General features: G+C 45.3%; 1 protein-coding gene across 8 annotated transcripts; it reads left to right on the top strand.

Annotated features, from left to right (window-relative positions):
* Window positions 1-176: 176 nt before the first annotated feature.
* LOC120905982 (cyclic AMP response element-binding protein B) lies at window positions 177-18455 on the top strand. Of its 8 annotated transcripts, none has more exons than XM_040317365.1 (6): window positions 178-346; window positions 11005-12674; window positions 12735-12878; window positions 12987-13155; window positions 15696-15791; window positions 17296-18455. In XM_040317365.1, exons 2-6 carry the CDS (start codon window positions 12159-12161, stop codon window positions 17508-17510), a joined length of 1140 nt encoding a protein of 379 aa, XP_040173299.1. In that variant the 5' UTR covers window positions 178-346; window positions 11005-12158; the 3' UTR covers window positions 17511-18455. The 8 variants fall into 8 exon arrangements, with proteins under 8 accessions (XP_040173300.1, XP_040173299.1, XP_040173301.1 ...); XM_040317360.1 differs by having other exon boundaries at window positions 179-346; window positions 17278-18455; XM_040317363.1 differs by lacking the exon at window positions 178-346 and adding an exon at window positions 782-907 and having other exon boundaries at window positions 17278-18455.
* The last annotated feature ends 9119 nt before the right edge of the window (window positions 18456-27574 follow it).

The raw sequence follows: 27574 nt of genomic DNA, 5'->3' as shown, positions 1-27574 counted from the left end.
CACGTGCGAAAGCGAGACAGCCGTCGGGTTTTCGGCGCGTACCGGTCGTCTCGCTCCGGCACGTGCCCACAGCCCGTCCTGCTCGTGCGCACCCGGGGCCCCCAGGGCCAGCAGGGCTCGGCCGCAGCGCGATGACGTTCGAGCTAACTGTCAAAAACAACGCCACAATAGTTCCGTTTCGGTGTTCGCAACGAATATGACGAATAGTCCGCTTGCTCGCAAGCGTGAACCGTCGCCGTCGCCGTCGCCGCTGTCATCGCCGTTGTTGTTATCGTCGTCGTCGTCGTCGCTGTTGTCGTTGTTGTTGCCGTTGGTGTTGTTGCCCGTCGCCAGCAGCATTGCCGTCGTAAGCATTCCCGTTCTTTCCTCTTTTTTTTTTTTTGCTCCCACCCCATGTGTTGCTGCATTGCTTCCCTGCCCGTTTCTTCTCCACTGTTTGGGGTACACGCTCTCCTGTCAAATCGCTTGACCAACAAAACACAGCAATCTTCAGCCTGGTTGAATAGTGTGATTAGTGACTTTTTTTGTTGCTCGTCGTCGGTTCCCTTGATTCTTTCATCTGTGTGTGTGTGTGTGTGTGTGTGTGTGTGTGTGTGTGTGCTTTACTGTTTCTCGTTCGCGCGCGCGTTCTTCTTCCACGATTCTTGCATCAGAGCACACCAATATTTTCGGTTCTGTGCACACAGACACACATCCATACACAACAATAAGCGCACGCGCACGCCAATACACACACACACAGGCACCTCTACACCCATGCTGGATGCTTTTGGTGGTCAAGAAGATTGTTCGCTTCGTGTAAGCAAAAGCAACCAAAAAAAAACACACACACACATACACGCAGCTACTCACAGTGACACAGGAGCCGGGCCACACAGAGGGCAGCGACGGACCCCTCAAACGTTTGGTGAGTTGTGTGTGAATGTGTGTGTGTGTGTGTGTGTGTGTGTGTCGCGATGGTGTGCTGCTGACCAGTGCGCTCTTCTTCTCGCTCTCGCGATCAGCACACAGCCACACGCAACGGGCATAGAAGCTGTCAAAGCCTACCCGTCCGGCAAAATGAGTGTATTTTTTGAGTGATTTGAGTTACGCTGTCGAAATACAGTGTCTCTTCGACGAATGAGTTACACCCTCGCGCGAGCCCTCCCCCTCCCCACCCGTAACGCACGGTGCGCTCTGCAGTTCTCAATGTGTTTGTGTTCTTTCGAGCCATGCTACGAACACATGTAAAGATAGTTGTTTCTTTCGTTTCTCGTTTTCTTTCATGCATAGACACGATCGCAAATACGCACTTATTCTAAAAACAAACACAAACACGCTCATTTTTCATTTCATTAAACACTTTATTGAAACATAAAGTACACTTTCACAACACATTCAGAATCTATCATATACACGAATGGCGTCATACTGCAAAGTACCGGGTCGAGCCAGGCTGCGGGAAACTTGTCGACATTTTGCGTTGACTCTGTTCATCAAATTCTTACCTGTCGATCCACGCACTGCATGTGCGTCTGTGCACACTGTTTATTCACTGCACACTTCACCAAAACAAACCGGCGCACGAGACTTTGAACGAAATGCGCATCAACGCACAAACACTGCGCGCGGGAGAACAAAACGCGCACAACCATCTCCGTCAAAGCGTCGCGCTGTACTGGTGGTTTTGTACGCGTAGGAGGGGGGGACATACGGAGCGATGGTTCGATGCTGTAGTGTAAGCGAGACAACACGATATGACGAGCAGCTCCAAGTTGAGCTCGCTGAAAGAAGACACACACACATTCACAGACGGCTCGTCAAAGCACGGTATTTGTATTGGTGTTAGTGAAGCGCGCGTGTAAAACAGAATGCGAACTCTCATCGCAGCGCGTTTCTCCGTGCTTCCTCAAGCTTCCTCATACCCCTCGGCCTGAATCACTCAAAATTTGGGGTCTCATTGTTTGCGTGGTACACTCGCCTGTGTGGACGTGTGTGTGTGCGCATAGTGTCATCGAGGTGTGTTTGTACGCTGTTTCTGTGTTTTTTTTATTGTTGTGTTGTTGGTGTGACTTGTGGGTGGAGTGTGTGTGTGTGTGTGTGTGTGTGTGTCACGCTCTTGGACGCACATACGACCCTCGACTCCGTTGGTCAGTGTTTCCGTCCTCTCGGGACAGCACTTTTCCTTCCGCCGCTTACCAAGCGCGTGTACTCTATTGGGGTGTGTGTAATTCACTTCACTTTCTTCAGCAACACAGTCACACACACATACACACGCAAGTAAAAAAGGTAAAGAGACCCACAGCTTCCGCCAGCAGCCCGGAACACTTTCGAGCAGCAGCGGATGGTCCGGGGATAGTAATGTTGTTGTTGTTGTTTGGTTTTGTGTGCCATCCAAAGTGTGGGTGAGTGTGTGTGTGTGTGGACCGAAGGTCGAAGGACCAAAAGGAGATACGACACACACACACACCACAACTCGGACACTTTCTCGTTTCCCGTCCAGAATTGCGATGGTGTGCTATGTGTGCGTGCGTTTTGTTATCTGGACGGGCTATCTGTTTGTTTAGTGTGTTTAACCTACGGCCCCAGCTGCGGCTGTTTTACCAGCGTGTGTGTGTGTTTGTTCTTGGTTGCAGAGTGTCAAAAAAAAAAAATTGTGGTGCCTCGTTCTGTGCCACGATAAGGATGCTTGGCGTGTTCGAATTTGGCGCGGTATGCAACGGGCTTTGAAGCTGCCTCCCCCCACTCCCCCAGCGGCAGGGGGAACACCTCCTGGTGTGTTGGGTGTGTTACGCATACGCCACCTTTCGGCGCCTTTCTCGCTCTTGGGGTTGGCCCGCTCGGCACGTAGAATGCTGAGCTCATCGATTGCCGTGTGGTGGAGCACGGTGAGAGGGTGTGTGTGTGTGTGTGTGGCCAGAAAGAAGGTGGACCCCCACACACGCACACATACACACACGTGCGCCCAGTAAGCGGTGTGACTAATACGGCAGCAGGGAGGCTTACGCGTGCGTGCCCTTCGTACACCGTACACCGGACTAACTGCTGCTGCTTGTGTGTGTGCGTGACGAGTGAAGGCACATGGTACGGGCGCGTGTGTGTATGCACACACGGCGTGACCTGTCCCGTCACGCGTACCGTGCGTGACTCCGTGAGGCTCGCAAACAACAACACAACACAGCACACACACGCATACGTAAACAGCTTTGGCAGGACTAGAGGCGCAAAAGGCGCTCACACTCTTAGTGTTTGGTGCTCTGCTTGCTTTTGACCCAGTGAGTAAGTGTGATATGATGTGATATGGTACAGAGTGTCCGAACAAGCAGGTAAATGCTGCTGTGTGTGTGTGCTTGACGGTTCGCTGAGATAAGATAGGAAGAAACAGTGTGTGTGTGTGCGTGTGAGAGTTACAAACAAGAGTGGGCTCCCCCCAGTGTCTTCAAGCCGCTCAAACCGACCATCCCGCTACTAGCAACCGGCGTACCGAAGTGTACCGCTGCTCCACCTTCCCCGTTGCCAGCAATCAATGATGTCCCCCCAGCTGGGACAGCCAGCAAATCAAACACTCGCAATCAAAGCTCGTGGAAGGAGGAAGCGGAAGGAACCTATCTGCCCAAGGGGACATTCCCCGACAGACAATGACACTTTTACGATCCCCATCCGGTGTGGTATCTGTGAAAGGAGCTCGCAAGGCTCAAAGTCTCTATAAACAAAGCATCAAACAGTGGGAAAGAAGAACGAGAGACCCACGAGGTCCCAACAGCAAAAAGTGCAGTAGGACTTAAATTCGCGTGTCCTGTGGAGTGTGCTATTGTAACTGTTATCCAATGTTGTAAGGAAACCTCCAGAAAGGATAGACCAGACTGCGACAGTCAATGACGGTTGTGTTGTGCCAAAAGAGGAAGATATACTAACAGATATCTCTCCATTAGCTGTGAGATAATGCCGGCATGTACAGGCTCTTTTCCCGAGGATGCACCGCTCTAGCTGCTTAGGACCTCATGGATGCGAGGCTCTTGGTGTAAAAATTGTTAAGAAGAGTTCTCGCATCTCTTATTTAATTAAAGGCCATTGATTGTTTAGGGTCCTCTCCTCCTTTGAAAAGAACTACCTTCACACAACAAAGATAGTTTTGTTCTACTGATGTTACTCTCCACCGCCTCTGTCAAGTCCTTGCTACGTGCCGTGTTGGGAATCGATTCGGTCTGGTATTGTAGGAGCTGACGCATCTAACGAATAGACCATCTAGGGCCACCGCGGGTAGAGACACAATACACGCTTATAAACGATTCTTGATGTGGTTTAGAGATAATGCCCCAAACTGCTCGTCGTTGGCTTACGTGATAGATTTCTTCAATGAAAATTATTTTTGACATTCAGAATTCGAAGAATGTCTACGAATACTCAGAACTCCTGTAGTTCAGTTTAAATTTGATTTTGTTTGAACATGAGCAGCTCTTGGACGGTGTTGTGGTGGAATTGTCAAGTCGTACGACCTTCCAGAGCGTGTCCCCGTTTTGTAAGCTACGGTGACAATCATCGACATGGAATTGTTGACATTCCATTGGACAATCGCGTCAAAAAATGCCATTCAACATTCATTTTTCTGTGCTTCAAGTTAATTAAATCGCCAATGAAAACGGGTCCGTAAGGGTTTGGTATTGGAAAATTCTTTCAAATAAGTAAAATAAGAGCATTTCTTTTGGCATCCTCATGAAGAAGTTTGTTGAATTGCACAATAGACCCTGCAAAATAGATCCAATCAGCAACTTTTCCCCCGTTTTTTGGTTGTGAAGCATAATTTCATTCTCTGGTTCGGGAATAAACATTTCGAGCTCTTGCGCCCAAATGTAAACATTTAAAGCCGGCGTAAAGTGTCGCTTGCTGGATGTAGGTTCTTACGATGGTACCACTGCATATGTAGACATTCAATCAGTGTTTTCTTAAACCATTGTAAATTACGACCGGCCACAATTTCCGCTGACACTGCTTATACCCAGCCCGAATAGCTTAAATCTCAGCTCAAACACGTAGGTAAGATCTTGTGCACTAGGGGACCCTGTTGCCTGAATATTTCGATCCTGGGGGGGGAAAACGGAACGTGCCTACGAGAGCGTTTGCCACTCTACCCCAAATGTTCGGCGTCTCGGCACATCCGATGTGTTTAGAGGTTCCAATTACATGTTTAGAGGCCCGCAGTGAACGCATTGACACGATGGAGCTATTTGGTAAACAATGGGTAAGCCTTAGGGAGCAGCAGCCTTCCAAATAGTTCTCTATAATCTGCGCTGGTTTCAAACCACCAGCAATTCCGTCAGCTTGAGTTGCGCTTGCTGTGAATGTTTATTTGTCCATAAACAGCAAGCAAGCAATGGGATAAGCATTCCAACCGTAGGCTGTGTGTATGGTGACACCTGCCGATTTTCGATGCGACGACCGCGTACGCGCCAATGCCGCCAACTGTTGCGTTTGTCCCTGCAGGCAGTGCGTCAACTTCGAAATGGGGAACCTCCAGATAGCTTTCCCGATTTTTTTTGTACATATCAATCAATGGGGTGCTTATGCTCAACATCTTCCCCTGCTGTGCCGTATTCCCGTTGTGTTTCTTTCTTTCTGCTTGTTTTTAATTCATACAAAATGACGTCATCCCATCGAATGTGGGGAGGGAATGTTACGCTGCACAAAGCAGCAAGACACCAGCAGCAAGCAGCGCGGAGCATGGTTCTTAGTCCAAATAATAACTAGAGTGCTCTGATGGGGCTGCTGCTTGCACAACTGCATCATCACTATTCCTGGCCGTCACTAAATGGGATGACGCATACTGGGGAGGGAGGTGGTTTTGGCTCCTTCGTTGGATGGAAAGCGTGCCATAAATTATCCCGCAGAGCGCTGACAGGACTCGAAAACTTCAGCCCTTGCCGTGGTATCGTCGTATTGAAATGGCCATTCTGGAGCATTGGACTGTGATAACTTCACATATTCGGCATGCTTTGTGGGGCGAAAGAACGACAAAGTATTGTTAAGAAATAAGAGGCAGGCACGCTGCACGGAGAAGACGGCACGGGGTGTTTGTATGTTAATATTTCAAAATACAGCTCCATAATGTTAAAATTACAAGAGTAATTTATAGACTGCTTGTAGCATGATGAACTTGCAGTATGGTCTTGGTGAGAATGCAAACGAAAAATAAAACAAATCAAACAAGCTGCTCCAGCCTGCCATATGGACTGACACAGATTCGCGTTGAATTTTTTGCGTGTCGAAGGTGATTTCGTACACTTTTGCGCCCAAAATTGCTGTGCTGAATTTCTCCTCTCTCTCTCTCTCTTTCTCTCTCTCTCTCTTTCTCTCTCTCTCTATCTCTCTCTCTTTCTCGCAATTTCGCAAATCAGCTTACCGGACACTCTCCACGCAAGATTTTTCTCGACGTCTCGACCTTCCCGTTTCCCCCTCAAAGTGGAAAATTTGGTCTTACGCATCAGTTTTCTCGCATTGATTTCTGCGTTCGAGCAGGGTTGGAATTTGCGCCCCACAACTACCCCCCCCCCCACCCCGCCATGTGCTCTCGCACACCTTCGCCGAACGCACGAACACGACGAACCCGGGTTGCGTACGCTAATAGACGCGAGCAAAACGAAAAGAACCCCCCTCCCCCCTTCCCTCCTCCACCCTACCCTTTTCGAATGCTTGGACAAACAGTCTCGCCCCAACCCCCCCCTCGGACAAGCTATATCCCGAAGCGCGGCTCAAGATTATCTTTCATCTCGTCTTGATAACCACGTCGGTGTGTTCGGTCGGTCGATGCGGATGACGTGACACGGTCCGTTTTTATTTTTCGCCATCGCCAATGTATATATACATACACACACACACACACACACACACATGTGGCTGCTATCGCGCTCGCCGTGTCGGGTCGGGTCCCAATCGTAGAATGTTGCTGTTGCTACGTCAGCGGCCCCAGCGACGCAGCGCAGCACGGTTGCTTACGTACGGTTGTGAGAGGTTATGTATAAACAAACAGCCCCAGTACACGCAAACATCTACACAGACACAAGCACACACACACACACACACAGACAGTCGAAGGCGCAACAGTGTCGGACAATTTTCCTTCGGCTTCGAACGTTGCTCGGAACGGGGAAGGGCCCTCTCGTCGCTTGGCTCACAGCTATTGATTCTTCTATTTGATCAATTTTTGGGGCTTACGCTCCGTTTTACACGTTGAGTCACGTTGGCCAGGATTGTAATGCAAATGAGCGTAATTTTCTCCCTCCCTCTTTCTCTCTCTCTCTTTCTCTCTCTCAAGCAACTCTTCCACAGCATGCCCAGCCCCAGGGTCAGATGCTCAGTAGCAAAAGCTGTTTAATTATACAGCAGCAGGGCGGATGACTAACTGGCTGAGAGAAAGTGCAGATGATGATGTTCCTCGCCCCCCCTCCCCCCCCCAATCCCCTTCCGAATGTCCTTGAAGGCCGGGGCACGCTTACCACACCCTGCTCCACTCCTCCTTCCCTCTTCTGCACGAACAGTGACAGATAGTGGAGGGTACCAAGGAGCGGTGTCAGCCTTGAAAACATATGGGATCAACGCCATACACACGCACAGCGCACGCCACCACCAAGCAAGAGCTGATGTTAGTCACACATACAAACATAGAGACAGAGAGAGAGAGAGAAAGACAGAACCACGGTGAACTCAGAGGAAAGTAGCACTGTTTCACAAGACCAATTTTGCACAAGACGAGCAAAATTTTCCCCCTTTCTTTCTTTTCCGCTTGGTCCCGGTGCTCCTGCTGCACTGCTCCCACCTTACAGTGGAGTGTTTTCTAATGTTTTGTTTTTGTATGAGTCACTAAGTACGGCTTGTAACTCTGGTGTGTGTGTGTGTGTGTTTCTAGCATACTTTTCGGGATTTTTGGTAGAATAGCGCAGGACAACGGCATCACACGCCCTCTGACGTGGCTGTGGGTGGGGTTTGAAATGGTTCGTTCTGCTTTTTTTTTTTTTTTGAGCTCGACTAGTCGGAGCAGCTCAGCGCAAGGCTCTACGCGTCACCGTCGCCTGACAGGAGGAAGAAATCGAGAGAGAGCTCTGCTGTGTCGATGAGTGGTGACCGTGAATCGATGCGAACGATTAGCATATACGGAGGAAGACACTACCCGTGCAGACTGTGGGCCAGTCAACAGTTTGGGACAGCAGAATGGAATGGGAAAACAAATCCGCTGACGAAGCAGCAGGCTGTGTGAGATTTTGATTAGGCCGTTTAGACACTATTGCTCCAACCGTCAGGTGTGTAAAGGTTTCGGGTTTGGAGCATGGAATGGAAGAGGTTTGGGAACGCAAAATGTTGTATACATTATCGTGTGGCTCGAGCGCCGTTAGCAAGATTTCGACCTGAGGAACTTCGAGTTTAGCTGGAGTAGGCATTGGCTGTTGGGACCTCAGTTTTGTATACATTAACAAAGGATCTTGAATGGAGGATTCAATTCTTCTTCCTCCAAGTGGCCAAGAAGGTTCTAGAAGACGGGAAGACATTAAAAAAAAAATCGCAACGATGCTCTAAGTCAGCGTGGCTTCACAATTTAGCACCAGCACGCTTCGCTCTAAGGTGTAAATTAACTCTTGCGGGGATCGTACCTTGTGCTTGCTAACTTGCCTGTCCTGTCCCAACCAGCCGGTATCTTTCTCGTTCATTCATTGGAATCGCACACACACACACACACACTCACGCGTCAGGTTGCAATTAGTTGGAATCGGTCCAGAAAATGCACCGCTCAGTGAAACCCCATCTTAGGCCATGGAAACTTATTTATAATCTTCGTCTCCTCTCCCTCCCCTCCATGTCATACAATGGAATGTTGACGGTGTAATGTGCCCATATGTGCGGAAATTCTTCTAACAGAGCGTTGTGGCACTGGGACCAAATAGTGGGCAGGTGACATTCCAGGCAAGTGCACTGTTGGCTAGCAGTAGCGCGCGAGGCATCGCCGGACATCAATGTTTCCCCTATCTTATTCCTTCCGACGATGTCCAGAGAGGTCAAATTTGCGGCCCGCGAAATGAGTTTGACATCACTAATCTCTCCACCCTGTGTTGTACCTGGACGCAGCTTGGTTCGGACGTAATCGCTAATGAGTCCCATATATCGCCCATGCTCCCCTGCGGCTCCGTAGCCCCAAACGGTTACGGTCTGTGGGACTGTGTCACGCAACCTTTGGTGGAATAATTTACTTCCAGCGTCCCCGAAAGCTCTTGTGCCCTTTCGCCCCAGGCAACACGCGGGAGCATTCGTTACAGGGCGGGAGGAGGGCTGGAGTACACGCCATCTCCAATTTAATGCCATGACCTTTTAATCTCATCGCTCGAAAGGTCTCAAAGATGGGCAGGCATCTTGAAGCACCAAAACAAGCATTGCACACTTGAAGGACACCGTCACACACACGCACTTTGGGGCGGGGGGGGGGGGGGGAGGATGTTTTGTTTGCTTTCAAGGTTGGGATAGTTTTCCCACCCAACGCCAACCAGTCCAGGGGCATTGGACTCGTCTGGCATTCTTCGCACTTTCCAACCAACACACAAATTCTGTACACACTCCTCGCACAATGACATTCTGCTCCAGTAAAGATGTTTATTTAATTTGTTTCTGTCGTTCTCGGAGTTGAGTTTGAGCGGGTGTGTGTGTGTGTGTGTGGGTGTGGACATTGTAGGCGCAGATAACCCGCCAGCAGGAGATGGGTTCCCTCAAGGTCAACGCTCAGTGATACTGATAACTTTGTCTAGAGTGCATCATTCCTATCAGCCGTACCTAGAGAACTGCCTTTCTCTCTCTTTTTCTTTATCTTTTATATGACGGGAATTTTAAGTGCAAATCGCGTCTAGGATCTGTTTTCTGGGTCTGTTTTATAACAAGAAGAGTCTAGTTCTCCTGTATTTGGGACCAAAGAATACAACCTAGAGGAAGATGTACATCGAAATAGTCGTATTTCTCTACTGTAGTTGATGAGTCGTAAGCTAGATTATGGCAACTAACATATTTTTGAAGTATGTATTAGTTCTATTCCCACAATCGGTAACGCGATACATACCAAGATCCAGAGTTGCCACGAATCTTCATGAATTTGCATATCACACTGCTGTCGGCGTGAAACAAAATTCTTTCAAATTTCAAACACCATAAGAACCATGTCAACAACAGTGAATCTACATTGGGAGACCTATAGCTTAGTGAGAGCTGCGTAGGGGAAACCTGTTGCTATGGTGGAGTATCTAAGAAGCCATAGTGTACAATCTAGCATCCCTTGGCCGATGCTTTTTGAATCTTTTGCAATTCTTTAGAAATTCACGAATCTTAAGAGATTCATGAATCTTTGGAGATTCGCAAATCTTTGAGATTTAAGATTACTTGGAGATTCATGAATCTTTCGAGATTCACGAATCTTTGGAGATTAAAAAATCTCTTTCGAATCCTGAACCTTTGAACCTTTCGAGATTCATGAGTCTTTTAAGATTCAAATCTTTAGATTCACGAATCTTTCGATATTCACGAATCTTTGGAGATTCATGAATCTTTGAGATTCAAGAATATTTGGATTATATCTTTAGATATTCACGAATCATTAGACATTCACCAATTGATAATTGACATTTTTTTTGATATTCATGAATCTCTTTAGAGATGATTTTTGAATCTTTCGAGATTCACGAATCTTTCAAGAATCATGAATCTTTGATATTTTTTGATGAACTGCCATTCAGAAGTTCTTCCTAAAGAATCTAAACAGCCAAATCAAATTTGCAGCTTAAACCAATCTCACCCAAAACCACCGAGTGTCGGTCCGTACATAAGTGGGGAAGCGTGGCATAGCAAACCGCCGAATTGTTTACACTGGTTGATATTGGTCCCACCCTGCTTCCCAACGCTCTCAATGATCGTGTCGCCCCTACGCGCGTCCTACGAAATAAATAAACACCACGCTGCCATCTATTCTAATCTACGCATTTTTTTTTTGCTGTTACTTTCTAGCCCTTGGCAGTCGGCCGAAATGCTCACTAAGAGCCGATGAAACCATCGACGGTGGCACAGTAATGCAACAGCACCAGCAGCACCAGCAGCAGAAGCAGCAGCAGCAGCAGCACGCTACGATCAGGACGCACCAGCAGCAGGATCATCCGGGACATGTGCCGCTGTGTATCGTGCACGGGCGCACCGTTGTGTAGTGTGTAGATGTGATCCGTGCAGAACCGGACTGGAGTGTTTGGTATGCGAGTCGCGCCACCCGCGGGTGCTTTGCCGCAGTGACAGTGCAGTCGCCCGGGTCCTTGCGCTTTATAGTTTTGTTTTGTTTATTTTTTTAAATTATTTTTTTGCGCCTCGGGCTTCTCTCGGTCCGCTCTGCAGCGCATAGTAGACAGACGGCAGTGAAAACATTCTCGGAAACGCGCGGAGTAGACGCAGCTTCCCGAAGGGAAAAACGCTCGACGGCGTCCCATTTGCGTGCATCGCTAAAAACAAACGGTTTCCGTCCTGCCGGTGTCCGGTCCGGGTCCGGCCATGCTCTAGAGGTGTGTTTCGTGCGCAGGTGTGTTTATTCAAACGGCAAAGAAGAAGAAGAAGAAGAAGAAGAAACCATGTAGCCCCCCGAACTGAGCGTCTCCAGTCTGGTCAGGTGAATAATAGAAAAACGCAAAAAACAGTGTGTAAAACGGGCGGTACTTAAGGGCAGTGCGAATCTAGGTGAACCAGGTGCGTCTCCACCTCGTCCTCCGTGGTGTTTGCGCCTAGGAGTGCATAGGGATAAATTTAAACCAGAAAAAACCCCATTGTGTGCCCTTCCGTGCGACGGTGTAAGACATTGAAAGCCTTTTACTGGCCAGATTTATTTATTTTTTTAAATTTGATTTACACTGTAGTTAGAGAAAGGTACGCGCACTAGCAAATGCCGTTCTACTAAAGCTAAGAGTAACTACTACTAATCGAGAGTAACTCGTGTGTGTGCGGGCGCGCGTGCTTGGTGCGAAAGTGAAAAAAGCGGCCTTTTTGCAAAGGGGAAAGGAGGGGGTGTAACGCATTGCCGCACACGCGCCACGGTCCCGGGAAAGCTTGGAGTGCGCGCACGAACCACCGCCGGTACCGGCACGGTGACGCCCCGGGGGGAGGCGCAACGCAGCGGGCGGATTATGGACAGTAGTATGGTCGAGGAGAACGGTTCCTCGGCGATAGGCGATCCGCTCGGTGGTGGTACCGGTCCGAACGCAACCGGTTCGACGGTCGGTGAGGCGGTGGTAACCGTCGGCGGCGGCGGCGGTGGTGGTGGTGGTGGTCGTGGCCCCCCATCCGGTGTAGGAACGCAGCACCAAAGCGAGCTAATCAGTACCTCCAACAACGGCAGCGCCGACAGCAGCACGGCAGTAACGGTGGCAGCCTCTACCGGAGAAGGTGGTGGAGGGGGCGGAGGAGGAGGAGGCGGAGGTGGTGGTGGAGGAGGAGGCGGTGTGAAGGGAGTGACCGGTTTGGTAGCAGGCAGTGCACCGGGCGGCCTGGGAGCGCTCGGGTCCGGGTCGGCCAACAACAGCTCGGTACCGGTCGGTGGTGCGGCCGGTCCGGAGGTAACGCTAGTGCCGGCGGCGGCCGCCGCAGTCACCGCGTCCGGTACCAACATCGTCCAGCTGCTGTCAACCCAATCGCCCGGCCAGGTAAGCAACATTGTCGGCTGCGGTTTTTTTTGTCTTAACGCTCTCCATTCCTCCTTTCAGGCGCAGTCCGTCATACAGCAGAACCAGCAGTCGGTCATACAGACGGCAACAGGGAACGTGCCGCTCGCGCGCAGCGTACTATTAGTGTGTAACAAACCAAACTCCGTGATCCACACGACGACGGGCAATTTGCAAACCATACACGTAAGCTGCGCTCCTGCGCACGATCGTACAGCAGCGCCAGACGGTCCGGCGGTGGTAATGGACATGTTTCTTGTGCATCTTTTTTGCTTTTCATGATTATCCCGGAAGATCAAACCCGAACCGCACATCGTCACCGGTTCCGGCAGCATTATGACCGACACTAACAGCGACGACACGCTGTCGGACGAGGAGGCGTCCCCAAAGAAGCGGAGGGACCTGCTGACCCGGCGCCCATCCTATCGTAAGATATTGAGCGATCTCGGCGGAGCGGAAATCGGTACGTTCGGGCGTTCGTTTGCCTAGTGGACCCACCCCCAAACCCCCCCCCCCCCGACCCTGCACCCAACTCACGTGGTCGGTCGAGTGCTTCGTCTGTTCCAACGCGCGTTCCGCCCAAACCCCCTAAGAGGGCCGGCTCCTTTTTCCCTCTTTTTTGTTTGTTGTCGAGCTACCGACGGTATGAGCGTGTAGAACGAATGTCTCTGTGCGAGCGTGCCTGTGTGATTGAGCCTCGAGGACATGTTGGGGGTCCTCTTTTTTAGTCCAAACCCGTCCCCCGACGCAAAAGGTCAATCGGAATGATGCAACTTAACAAATCTGTTTACGTTCTAAAATTTCCACAAAACCACCAACAAAAAAAATCGGAGCTTGCATTCACTAATCAGCAAAAAATCCCAACCAGACCCCGTTTTCACCTTTTTCTACCGTTATATTCATCTTTTTTTTTTTTAAGATCACGATTGGCGGAAAATTGCGCCGATCGAAAAGAATTCTCATTTCTTATTAGAACCTTATTAGAAGGTTACAGTTTTTGGGTTTTGTTTTTTCCAGTTTTAATCGTTTATTTTAAATCTTGCAATCCATTGCGTTCGTTCCGTTTTATTTAACAACTCCTGTTTAGCTTATATTCTTTAGTACTTTCCTATCCCTTCACTATCCTTTAAAGTCTCGTTGATTTGTTTGAATTTATTTTTAAAATTAGTCTACCATTCGAATCTCTCACGAGGAGGTTCTGTCTGTGAACAGTATTTTTGTTTTTGTTTTTTTTTTTTAGTTTTGTTAATTAGCGTTACGCATGGTTCCATCTTTCCACTTTTCGTTGCTCTCGTTCATTCTTTGCTGCGAGCTAATTATACTAATTAAGTGTAGAACTAGTCATTGGGGGCAAGGGAGCTGTTTCGGCACGGAACTAGTTGTGTGTGCTTTTTTTTGTTTGTTTTTTATAAATGATGTCGATTCGGAAGCTCACGTGCTCGCTCTCTTTCTCACCTTTTCTCTCTTCTGAACCATTAGCCAGTTTCCCGGTAGCTTAGATAGCGCTTGTGGATTTTTTGTTTTCATTTTCTGTATTTACCCAAATTAGCCGGATTACTACGGCTCTCCGTTCACTTCGGAATTGTAATTCAATTTTGTCTCTAGACCTATACGTTCGTAGGGAGAATGCATTAGTTGTAATGGTAGCATTGTTTTACTCCTCACACACAACACACGTGTTGAAATATTGCAGACGTAGACCATCGATTTTGGGTAGATCCATTTGTCCACTTCATCTCACCTATATCAAACCACCACCTCTCCTAGTCACCCGTGGACGATCCTGACCGATACCAAAACCTTTTTAACATTACATCAAACTTAACCTAGCTACTTATTTGGACGTGTAAGACATCCTGAGAGGAAAACGGAGTAAAAAAGGGGTATTTAGACCGTAAAATACCTGACCATCCCCTGATGTGACATTTTTCGCAAACAAAAAAAAAACTCAAAATCTTCCTCGCTAGTAGTGTTCGGTTTCATTAATCTTTCGTCGAAATTCATTCATATGAATCTTCAGTAATAAGTGTTTCGAATCTCGAATCGACTCTTCAATTATCCATGAATTTCTAAAGATTCATGAATCACCAAGGATTCCAGGGAATCTCCTGAGTGGCATGGCCATGGCCAGGAATAATGAGAAGCTCAAGCTCTATGAATCTTTGGAGATGTATGAATCCCTTGAGATTCCGGAATCCTTAGAGATTCGTGAATCTATCGAGATATATCAATCTTTAGAGATTCATGAATGTTTGGAGATTCTTTGGATATTCATAAATCTTTGAGAGGTATGCGAACATTTTGAAATTCATAAATCTTTCGGGATTCAAGTCTCATTCGAAATTAACGAATCTTTAGGGATTCATGAATCTTTGGAGATTCGTGAATCTTTGAGATTTTAGAATACTTGGAAATGCATGAGTCTTTCGAGATTCACAAATCTTTAGATATTCTCCAATCTTTGGAGATTCATGAATCTTTGAGATTCAAGAATATTTGGAGATTCATGAATCTCTGGAGATGATCTTTGAATCTTTCGAGGTTCATGATTCTTCCGAGATTCACGAATCTTTAGATATTCACGAATCTTTGGAGATTCATGAATCTCTTTAGAGATGATCTTCGAATCTTTCGAGATTCATGATTCTTCGGGATTCACAAATCATTGAAGATTCATAAATCTTGGAAATTCAAGAATATTTGGAGATTCATGAATCTTTGGAGATTAATGAATCGTTGCATCCGAGATTCAGATTCATTGAATCATTTCAAAGATTCTTCCAGATTCATGAATCTGAACCAGATTTACCCAACACTACTCCCAACTCCCTTCTTCCCCTTGTTACCTTCATCCATCCGTTTGTTCTCGAACTGGACGAAATCAATTTGCGCAAACACCGAGAACTGACCAAAACTGCCTTACTACCAACCGACCAGTGTCAACTGTGCGATACATAAATATATAAAAATATATATACTACCCCCTCCCCCCCACTACCACAGCCAACACCCCGAGCGATGGTTCCGGCCTGCACACGATAGCGACACCTGGTGGTGGTGTGGTGCAATATTCCCAGCCGGAGGGCATTTACGTACCTCGTAAGTATACGACCGTGCCTCCAACCGTACCCCCTCCTCCTCCTGTTTTATCCTACCGCCTTTTCCGCGCCCGCCCGTCAAACTTAAGCTCCAACATTTCAAACCCTATCCCTTTTTCCTTCTAGACCTGTGTGTGTATGTGTAATTACTAGGAATAGTGCTGCAAGTTTTTACTTTTTTTTCTGTTTCGTTCTGTCTCGTATCGTAGTTTTGTCTCGTAGTAATGTTAATGCGTAATGGTGTAATGTTTAATTTACACTTTTTTTAGTAATGCCTGTTACTTAGTAGTCGTTTGTTTTTAGCTTCCTCATGGCCGTCTTCCGCAGTCTGAGGTTACAGTAATTTTGTTCTGCATTACTTTAGCAGCTAGCGATTGGCGAGATGCTTCCTGAACTAATGTAAACTTACACCTCTTCTTACCTACACCCTAGCCAACAGAGTCCTTAGAACTGATGTTTGAAATAGTAAAAAAAAATGCATGCCTTAAACCCTCTTCCCCCGTCTCCTGCACCCGCTTCCTCCTCCTACTACTGCATCCCGATTGCGAAAGGCTTCTGGTCTTGCACAGCAGCCATGATAGTTGTACTCGCCAGTAGGGCCTGTTTGTATAATGATGAGTTTTCTTTTTTTCTCTCTCTCTTTTTTTCTCTTTTGTTTTTTTTTCTTTTGCCCCAAAATTTTTCTTTTGGAATTTCATTTTCCCACACACGCTCGTTTACTTGCGCCTCCATTGTCTTCCCCTCATTTCGCACTATCGCACTATCTCGAACGCCGCAACTGTCTCAACGGTTGCTACTACGGCGCCTACTACTAACCGCTAACTACTAACGAACTTGCGTGTCGCCCGGCGTTGTCGTGTTTGAACACCCGCTCATTTGCTTTGCGCCTCCATCCACCATCTTTGTACTGTAACAAAACTTCATCTCTCGTCATCTTCGCTCCTCTTTGTTCGTCCCCCCCCTCCCCGCCCCCATAAACACTCGGACCCAAAACAAACTGGCTCGTCCGCTTCATCCTGCGCCATCTCATCTGTGTGTATACGTGTTCCGCAAACCTTCTCATACACACATACACCGCTGCGTCTGTGCTATGCGCCGTAACGCCGCGTTACGCGTTACGCCGTCCGGCGATACCGCAACCGCTCCACCGATGAACGTCTCCGCATAATTATATAATACTTGCATCTAAATGTGTTGTGTCCCACCTGCCATCCTGCTTCCCTCCACCCTTCAACCCCCCCCCCCCCCCGTGATCCACCCATCCAAACATACATCCGTAACACCCCATATCATGTTCGTCATGCATCTTTACTAACAACGTGCACATCCTCATCCTGGAAAAAAAAATCATTCACACACAAAATCCCCACTTCTTCCCCTCCGCCTCCTCCCTTGCACCGCAAACCTCTCCTCATCAACGCGCGCACACTTTTCTTCTGGAAAACACATCCACACACACACACACACACATACACCCATCTGAGCAGATATTTTTCCCAACACAGTCATGGGCGGCAACGTGCAGCTGGAGGATCAGTCGCGCAAGCGCGAGATGCGGTTGCAGAAAAACCGGGAAGCGGCCCGGGAGTGCCGCCGGAAGAAGAAGGAGTACATCAAGTGCCTAGAGAACCGGGTGGCGGTGCTGGAGAACCAAAACAAGGCCCTGATCGAGGAGCTCAAGTCGCTGAAGGAGCTGTACTGTCAGCAGAAGAGCGACTAGAGCACGGCAGCAGCAGAAGCAGCGGGCGGTTAAACCACACACGACACCACGGATCGCGGTGCGCGCGTCACCGGAGGGAAGGGAAAAGGGGGAGTGGGGAACGCAACTAGCAAAACCAGTACCACCTTCTCCCTACTCCCTAGTGTGCTGCTTTTGGGCCAACCGTACCAAGGGCAGCCAGCTCTACCGCAAGGTGAGCTGTAACGTTCATCAAGCGGCGATCGTGTAACGTTACAGGGGAGCGGTAACGCATAACGGATGAGCCGAGGTGAAGATTTCAACAGCCGATAACAGCGCTTAGTGTGGACACCACATGTATCGGGCGCAGGAATTAGGGAACTCGTTTTTTTTTATTTTTTTTTTGTGGTGGGAACTCACCTCATGTATTATATTTTCGGCTCGTTTTCGAAGAAAAAAGAGCTTCCCCCTACCGAGAGGGGAAGCTACCATATTGTAGATATTGTGTAACGGTAAGCGGGCACTACAGTTTCTTGGTTACATTTTGACTGTCACACACTCACACACACTATGACTATCACGCTGTGTACTCTCTTTGTAACACAAACCAGGGAAGAGCTGCGTAACGCGTAACGTAATTGTGCTGCGTAAAGCGCGCAACGCAGAGCCACACATACACACCTATTGTTAGGGGCTCGTTTCTACTTACGGAAACGACAACTCACACACACACACACACCCACACCCACCATCGCCTTTTGTTGGCTGGGATATTTGCTTACGTTTTGCCCTACGGCTCTCGGAGCTGCCTGCCAACTTACATATTTGGGTTTTTTTTGTAATGGTGTGTGATTTTCTCGCTTTGTAATGCCATCTTACATAGAAGACAGATAGAGAGAGAGCGAGAGAGCGAGATTGCGATTGGTATTGTGACAATAGCCGGCATCGCGAATAAATGTACTCTTTTTAACAGTCGTTTAAAGTTCATTTTGGTTTAACCGAGTTCATTTGTTGTTCATTCCTGTTAAAATAAACGACCGTCAAAACAGTTAACGACTGCTCGATATCGCATATAGGCAAACACGGGGGAAAAATTCGAGCAGTATAATTAAATGACTGTTAATTTGTATCGCATACGCTCTTGACCGTCGTTTGTTTAACGGCGGCATTGGACCAGTCGTTAAAATTAACAAATGAACTCAATGCGTTCGCGATGCCAAATTCTAGCAATTTTTAACGACTCTGGTTAATTTTTAACGACTGTTAATTTTAAACCAATTCTTTCGCGATACCAGCTAATAGTATGTTTGTATTTTCTACTTTTCAATTTTACTTTTGCAAATATAAAAAAAAAACTAACAAAACCAAACACACGCGCGCGTACACACACACACACACACATGAAGAATACTTACAAAATCGCATACAAAATGACGACCATAGTGCCATTCTGGCGATAGGTAAAATGCACTCAAACAAACAGAAAAAAGGAACTACTTCTGTAAACAAAAACATGCAAACACACTCACACACATATACTTCTATTTGGCGTAACGTCCTTGCTAAGGGAGGTGCCGGTCCATACTAGGCTTGAACCCATGACGGGCATCTTATTGAGTCGCTCGAGTTAGCATAATTGCAAACATTGCGTTGTAACGATTGTACCATACAAACGTCCTTAAAGGATGTAGCACCTATTATAAACCCGCTCCGGCAAAAAACAACCACACACACACACACACACCTTCGCAGCGTTACATGATACAGGGTTTTCCAGGGGTTCTCATAGTAGTGGGACACTTGCTAGACTCTTTCTTATTGGAAGTGAACTTCATTTGTTGGAAATTAGAGTCTATGGCATCCTTTTTGGACAGGTTCCTTGGGAATTCCTATTGCATTTGTCCAATAAGGATACTATAGAGTCCAATTCCCACTACATTAAGTGAATTTCCCCTAGGAAATAATCAATAAAGTTTCCCACAGCTATGAGAACTCCCGGAAAACCCTGTAACGGTAGCAAAAGGTACCAACAAAAAACAGGAATTTGAATGTGCGTGTTTTGTAACAAGCGTCATCAAATTGTGGAATTGAACGTTACATTCTGTTCGTTAGCTGCTTCGCACGCAGCAGACCCGATGTGTGTGCGTGCGCGTGCGTGTGGGTAGCCTGTCGTTTCCACTCGCCGAGCCCGTGAGTGTTGTAGTGGTCGTGTACTTGTCTATTTGTTTCTGTGCGATTTCTGTGTAGCGTTATGCAAAAGGACTGCACTGTACAGGGGAAGCGTTACGCGTGGGTACGGTGGGAGCATCTCAAAGAGAGAAAGAGAGCGGTGAATGGTGAGGCGGAAAAGAAAGGAGAAATAGTAGAGGAGTTATTTTTAACGAAAACGAAAAACAAAACAAACAAAAAAACAAAAACGTTTCCCTAAGAAGTATATTATGTATTAAATGCTGTGCAACGCCGCATGTTATGCTGTTTTCTGTGTAAAATGTGCGCCAGTTGTTTGTTTGTAAGCCTCTCAAATTTACAAACGTTACTTTATCCTCTCACCACTTCATGGCCCATGCAAGCTTGTTTTCTCTGCTCTAAAATCTTAAAACAAACAAAAAAAAAATGGTGCTGCCCTTCTCAAACAAACGAAAACAATAGTGTCACACCAGAACGGGGTGAAACCAGCAAAAACAAACCTACCATTCAATAATGCGTGTAAATGGGAAAATATGTAAGAATTACCGTTTATTTCAACAACAAAAAAAACAAAACTCCCCGAGCCTGGGCTCGAGAGAGCTATTGGCAGTATGCTGCGTGTGGTGTGCGGCAAGACGTGTCTGTCATCCAAATCGGCTTAATTCGTTAGTGATCAAGTTTTAGCGTTACGTTTTTTTTTCTTCTTTGGCTAGTTGTTGCTTACCATATTAGTCTGTAATGAAAAGAAGAAGAAGAAAAAACAATCTTATTTCCCACAACGGTAGGCGTGTTAGTTATATTAAACTTATTATTTTGCAATTACGTTTAATGCAGCGCCCGGTTAGATGGCCGGTTTTTTCGCGTACCGTATAACGTTAAATATATGTATAGCGTTAGGTTTTGTTTTTTGTCCGCCCTGTGCATAGATGCTTGCTCCCATACCAATGCCCATCGTCCGACACCACGCAAGCGCAAGCCTCTAGTTGATTGTGAAAATGTTACAAAAAATCCCGCAAACAAAAAAAGCTGCGCACTGGCGTGTTTGTGTTGGTTTGCTCTTTCTTTCTTTTTTTGATTTCGGCACGGACAAGAAATGCAAAACAAAAAGGAAATGAAAAGCCCGGAGCAAGGATTTTTTTTTTAAAAAGAAGTAGAATAAAGCTGGCATTACAATATACATCTGGTCCAACATTATTCGTGTTTCGGCGGTGGCGCTCAGTGGAAAAGAAAAGAAAAAAAAAAGAGCACCCGACGTTGCAACGTTGCTCGGTTGCGCAACGTCTCAATGCAAGCGTTGAAAGAATTTGCAACAATCAACGAACACCGCAAGCAGCGGCGTGTTGAAGGAGGAGGTAAAAATGTCAAATTTGATTTGAAACAACAACAGCAAAAAAAAAACACAAAAAAGTGCTTGAAAACGAATGGAACCAAAACTGGCTTGATTGAACGTAAAATCAAAACAAACAAAAACACGAAACAAGACAAAACGAAACAAAGGCTAAGCAAGTCGTGCGCACGTGCACGCGAGAACGAGAGAAGAAAAAGGTAAAAAAATTGGAAAAAAACGGTGAGAAAAGAATGCGAACAGATTATCTGCCTATATTTGCGTGTTATCTCTTGGTCGTGTAAAACTTTAACCATAATGTTGTGTAATATTTGTATAAACAGAAACCCTCTTTCCTCTTTAAAGAAAAAAAAAAGAAATAAGTACGTAGCGCTCGGAGATTCTTACGATTAGGGTGTAATCTGACGAAGACGGCCTTTTGCAAAAAACAAAACAAAACAAACAACTATACTAGAGTTGACAGCGCTCTGGCTGCTTAGGTAGGAAAGCACCACGGTGTAACCGCGGTCGAAGGCAAATATTCATGAACCAACCAACAAAATTTTTTGGGGAAAGTTAGAGAATCAATTGACATACAAAACCCCGAAAACGATGAAGCAGAATGGGCCCCGGGGCAGATTGTTTTTCTCTATCTTTCTCTCTCTCTCTCTCTCTCTCTCGTTATCCTGGCTGTCCTAATTTCGTTCCACTTTTGTGTCGCAGACAACTTTGCCGCAATACAGCCGCAACACACAAAACAGATGCAAAGAGGTGATGTTGCTGAGGTGATCCTTTCGGCATAGCATTTGGACTGTTTGCATATATTTGCCTTAGCCCCGACTCTGTGGCTGTCTGTGTGTGTGTGTGTGCTGTGGCAGAGTGCACAGACCCATTGGCGCTTCGGGGGAAAAACACATTTCCTAGAGGGGCAACGACGAGGAATAAGATAACAAAAACAAAAAAAAAAACAAATCATTGCAAACGATAGTTTAGGATTTTGTAGCATACGTAAAATTGTGGAAGCGTGAAAGCAAGAAGGGATGACAGGGAGAAGGTACATCAACCAATTTGTAAGCGATGCAAAACTAGCATTGAAAAAGAAGAAGTAGAAGAATAATAAGGATAATAATAAGAAAAAGAGATGAAGAAACACTAACAAACAAACAAACAAAACACACACACACACACAACCTAACCAGAATAGATGCAAACACAACAGTTTAGCAAACCAAAATGTGCAAAGCGAAGGGAGAAAAGGGATGTGAAGGGATGTGTATCAACTTAGAGAATTATTTACAAACCGTTGTTGTAAGGAATCGTGTGTAAGGCTCCAAAGAAAGAGGGACAGACAAAGTGAAGGAAGACGTAACAAAAACTAAACAAAAAACAAACAAAAAAAGATGATAAAAAACAAAATAGAAAATCGAGCAGCAGACGTTTGTTTGTGTGTGTGTGTGTATGTGTGTTGCGATTCCTTGGGAATAGTTTTTCTGTTTTCACTGCACATCGCTGTCCTGTGCTCGCGGTTTTTAGCTGTTTTCCATGTCTCCCCCAGAGTGGTTGAGGTTGAGAGGTTGAGTGGTTCTATTTGCCCGCTGAAGCAATGGACAGCGGGCTGTAAACGGGGACCGGGAGACAGGAGATGCACGTACCTTATCGCAAATAGCGCTCCGCCAGCCTCCCCAGTGTGTCTAGTAGTATAGATAGAGCGCATGTGATACGTGTTGCGTGTGTGCTGTGTTTCAATTTTGTTTTTATGTGTGTATGAGTGTTACAGCCCGCGCACGTTCGTGCACACCCATACAGCCATCGGGCAGGGCGGGCAGATTTGAAGGATTTGAATACGAACGTTCCCCTTAGTGTCCTCCTAGTGTACCGCACACTGTACTGGCCTGTCAGGCGATGACATTTCGTTGCCGCCGCGTGTTTATCGATGTATTTGGCTTGAAATGTTGAATGACAAGGTGTGTGTGTGTGTGTGTCGTTGTTGTACTTTTCCCCGTCATCTCATCGTCTCTGCATGTTTGTTACTACATGTTGGCAAAATTTTCAGGACACATATATATGTATATGTATGTGTGGGTGTGTGTTTGTGAACACAAATGTTTGTTAAACGGAATACAAAACAATTGTGACGTTTTGCGAGTTTATGGCGATTGTTTGTTTGTTTGTTTGGGTGACACAAACCGATTCCCTTTCTCTCTCTCTCTCATTCTCTCTCTGCCACGAGCTGTGGGTGGGTTTTGTCTTTTTCGTTTTGAAAATGTTTGGGACGCAGTGTAGTAGATGTAAACATTGGATTGTTTCGTTTGTTTGTGTACACCATGTACACCAACGCCAAGTGGTACAAACGGATGGCTCCTAGATGTAGGGAAGATAGTTAGTGGAAACGAAAGGAAGGAGAAACATTTTGGGCAGTATAAAAACACGTAACGTAGCAAACAAGCGAATTTTAAGCGAAACAAAAGTATGAGGTGTTTTTGGTGGCGTGCTGCAGAAAATATGCAGCAAAGGTGGAAAAGCGGAAGGAAAAGCGTAAAAAACAAGGGAGAGTCGCGTGCGCTAGGACATGGATAATTGGATCTTTTTGTTAATATTTTAATATTATATAAATAAAAAAGTACTATGTATACAGAACACAAAAAAAGGTAGTGGATGCAACCGCACGCTCTCCCATGGGAGAACAGCCAGTGGTGGTGTGGGCGTACACATTTATGATGAACAGAGCCGGAAACAAAGTTTGTTTGTGGAACGGTGTGTTTAAAGAGGGAATATTTTTCAAAACAAAAATAAAAAAACAACAACACAGTAACAACAAAATGAGCAGCGGAAAATATATCAGAAACAAACGAAATAAACAGTGGTTTTTTCGTTTCATTTTTGGCTCCACCGTCCTCCCAGTTTTAACCGTTCAATAAGTCCATTGCTGGTGAGTGTTTTCATTGCAAAGTGTACACTAAGTGTACACTACCATACGTGGAAAGGAAAAACAAACGAAAAAAAATCTATTAAATTCGATAAAGCGTACGAAGCGAACACAAGGAATTTGTAAAAAAAAAAAAAAACAACTGGGGACAGATTAGCAAAGTGCCCATAAGAGAGCAGTTACACATGTAATACACACCTTTATCTTTATGAAGCTCCAGAAGCTACAATTGTCTGGAATAAAAACAATGAGAAGAAACAAGTAAAAAAAAAAACAAAACAAAACAAAAGCCTACAAGAACCGAACAGTGGATCCGAAAAAGAAAAAGAAAAAAAAAGGTTTCATATTTTTATTTTTATTCATTTTTGGACAAAACATTTAAAACGAGAATTTTGTTTTGTTGTTTTTTTGGTTTTGTTTTCTTCACCTTTACTCTTTATTTTAGCTCAATAATGTAGTTTATGGATGAGACAACCAGTATATTGCGTCTTTTTCTTCTTCTTCTTACTTTTGCTGCTCTCCCTTCCCCCGCTCCCACCCCGACTGCTTACTGTATCCTCGTTTTACACCTTTAGTTTTCTCAAATGTTTTGTGTTTGCTTTCTTTCCCCTCTTCAGTTGCGTTTTTGTTGTTTCTTGTTTTTTTTTTGCCATACCAATTGCCTGTTTTTGTGTTTTGTGTTTCGTTTTTTTTTGTTACCTTTGTCCAATATTTATTTCAGCCACTTGTTGGTATTGTTCACGCTCTCTGTTTCTCTCTCGCTCTATCTCTCGTTTTGCATATTAATTATCTACTCCGAGTGAGTTTTTGTTTGCCGTGTGCATTTTTTTTTTAAATGACTTTCCAGGTCGACACTATTTTTTCACACTCTGTGTTTACCCTCTCTCTCTATTACAACATGTACGTGTGTTATTGTTGTTCTCTTTCTCTCTCTCTCTTTTTCTCTTTTATTTCCTTACTTTTGAACTTTCCTCTCGAGTCAGGATGTTTCCTCGGGTAAGTGTTCCTTTCCTGGCTTTCTTTTTTCTTTTCCGGCCCATAAATTTCTTAAACTCTCTTCCACTTTTACCTAACCGATTGGGGGTTTGCGAAAGGGGTGGGAAGAGGGCGCGAGGATGGGATACAGTAGGGGACGAATGAGGGGAGAACAGGAGTCGGGGGACGTAAGTAGACGATTCCGATAGTTCGATAGTAAAAACCAGCTAATAAGCACAAACACCCAGAGACCAGAGATTTCGAGTTCGGAAGAAGGGTTTGCTTGTTTGTTTGTTTGTTTGTTTTTTTTTTTCTTACACACTTTGCTTTGGTTTTCGCGTCAGACACCGATGTATTTTTGTTTTTTGTATCGTTTTGTTTTTTTTTTTGTTTTAAATTTATTTAAATGTTTTTTTTTTTCTCTTCGTCTACACCAACTTCCAGTGCTTCTTCTTCTTCTTTTTTTCATTAAGTGTAACAGCAAACAGTTTTGTGTACGTTTCGTGTAAGTGTCGGTGAGTTCGTCTCCATCTTCTTTGGTTTTTGTACAGTATATGTGTGTGTGTGTGTATGTGTGTTTGCGCGGGTCATCAATGACGTCACCGCCTTAAAATGATTGGTTCTGTGTAGTTGTGTTGGTAGGCTAAGAGCGGGAGAATATTGGTGGTGGGGTATAGAGAATATTGAAACAAGTAAAAGGATAGCCTAAGCAAGGAGAAGGATTGGAGGGAAGGATGGTAAAGAGAAGTAGCCAGTAGTCTTTCACCTGTGGTTGTGTGTGTGTGTGTCAGTGTGTATCCGTGTGGGTGTAGTTTAGTGTACGCGTGTACGTATGATTATGAGCTTTCTCTAACTCCCGGTAGGACCTGCCTGATTATGGGAGATTTTATAAATATTTATATCCATAGTTATCTTATATGATTCATTTGGGTTTCCATTTGCTTTGCTTTTCCCCAAACCTTCTCTCTCTCTTTCTCTTTCTTTCTTTCTCTCTCTCTCTCTCTCTCTCTCTCTCTCTCTCTCTCTCTCTCTTTCTCGCTTTCTATTTTCCTTCCTCCTTTGCGTCTCTATGAGACTACTCCACACTGTTTTGGTTGCTCACCGTTTTGGGCTTTTTGTTTTCTTCTCTTTTTGCTTGCTTTTACTAAGATACACTGATATTGTTTTTGGTTTTACTGTTCTCTCTCTCTCTCTCTATATATATATATATATGTTTCTTTTTTTTGTGTGTCTTTTCTCTCTTCCACCCACTCCGCGAGTCTTCGGACGTTCTTTTTGCTTTTTTGCGTTTGCTTTATTGATTTCCTCTACTAGTTCTTTCGCTTTAATTTGCTTAAACGACACTACACTGTATTCACTAGCTTCCATGTAATAAGCGCTCAGTACAGCGAAAAATACACCATTTTTCGTGTTTTTATATGTGAGTGTGTGTGTGTGTGTCTGTGTTATATTCTCATTCTCTCGGCGCGTGTGTTTTTTTTTGTTGTTCTTTTCAAACGTTTTTGTGGAGTTTTTCTGTTATTGTTATTTTCTTTTACTTTTTTTTATTTCGCCTCTTTTTGCTGATTTTCGGTTAGTCGGTCGGCTTTTCCACCTTTGCAACAAATAGTACCCTACCCACCACTGTTACTGTATGTATGTATATGTACCGGTGTGTGTTTTGTTGTTGTTGTTGTTTTTTTTATACCTTTTTGTAAACTTTCCTACACAGCGCCAATAGATGCGAAAACCCATACATTCTAACAACAAAAATAAAAGTTAGATATGCATTCAGCTTATTTACGTCATATCGCCGGCGCTTCCGCCCTCCGCTGGCTGTTGCTTCTTAATGGGGTTTTTTTTTTGTTTCGATTTGTTTTCTCGAGTTGTGGCGTACAAATCGTGATTGTATCGTGGGTAGTGGTGGTAGTTTTTTTTTTGTTTTTGGTAAGTACATAGACAGCAAACTAAAAAATATTATAATATTTTTGCTTTTACTGCACTGTTAATCCCCTCTCTCTCTCTATCTCTCTTTCTCTCTCTCTCTTTTTTTCACACATTCTCAATCTTTCTCTCATTCTCTATCTCTCTCTCTATCTCTCTCTCTCTTTCTCTTTCTCTCTCTCTCTCTCATTCTCTCTCTCTCTCTATCTGTCTCTATTTCACATACTCTCATTGTCTCTCTCTCTCTCTCTCTCTATTTCACACACTCTCATTCTCTCTCTCTCTCTCTTTCTCTTTCTCTCTCTCTCTCATTCTCTCTCTTTTTCTCTATCTGTCTCTCTATTTCACACACTCTCATTCTCTCTCTCTCTCTCTCTTTCTCTCTCTATTTCACACACTCTCATTCTCTCTCTCTATCTATCTCTCTCTAACTCTCTCTCTCTTTCTCTCTCTCTCTCTGTCTCTCTGTCTCTCTCTCTCTCGTTCTCTCTCTCTATTTCACACACTCTCATTCTCTCTCACTATCTATCTCTCTCTCTCTTTCTCTCTCTCTGTCTCTGTCTCTCTCCCTCTCTCTCTCTCTCTCTCGGTGGTGTGTAGGTGTTTGCTAGGTGCAACTTAATAATGATTTTTTTTTAACTTAATTTAAAATGAAAAGGTGAAACACGATGCACAATTTCACCGCAATTTCCAAAACCAAAAACGATTTTTCTCACACCCACAGCACAACACTTTTTTTTTATCTGTTTGTGTGTGTGTGTGTGTGTGTGT

The sequence above is a fragment of the Anopheles arabiensis genome, chromosome X (genome assembly GCF_016920715.1).
Source record: "Anopheles arabiensis isolate DONGOLA chromosome X, AaraD3, whole genome shotgun sequence".
Taxonomy (NCBI): Eukaryota; Metazoa; Arthropoda; class Insecta; order Diptera; family Culicidae; genus Anopheles; species Anopheles arabiensis.
The sequence above is the reverse complement of the archived record's forward strand: the minus strand, read 5'-3'. Positions and strand labels throughout refer to the sequence as shown.

What these genes read in the sequence shown, in the direction of transcription:
- LOC120905982 (XM_040317360.1), top strand. Translation starts at nt 12,159, where the DNA reads ATGGACAGTAGTATGGTCGAGGAGAACGGTTCCTCGGCGATAGGCGAT. An exon ending in CAACCCAATCGCCCGGCCAG is followed by an intron (nt 12,675 to 12,734) that starts GTAAGCAACATT and finishes TCCTCCTTTCAG; the next exon opens with GCGCAGTCCGTCATACAGCA. An exon ending in GGAGGGCATTTACGTACCTC is followed by an intron (nt 15,792 to 17,277) that starts GTAAGTATACGA and finishes CCATCTGAGCAG; the next exon opens with ATATTTTTCCCAACACAGTC.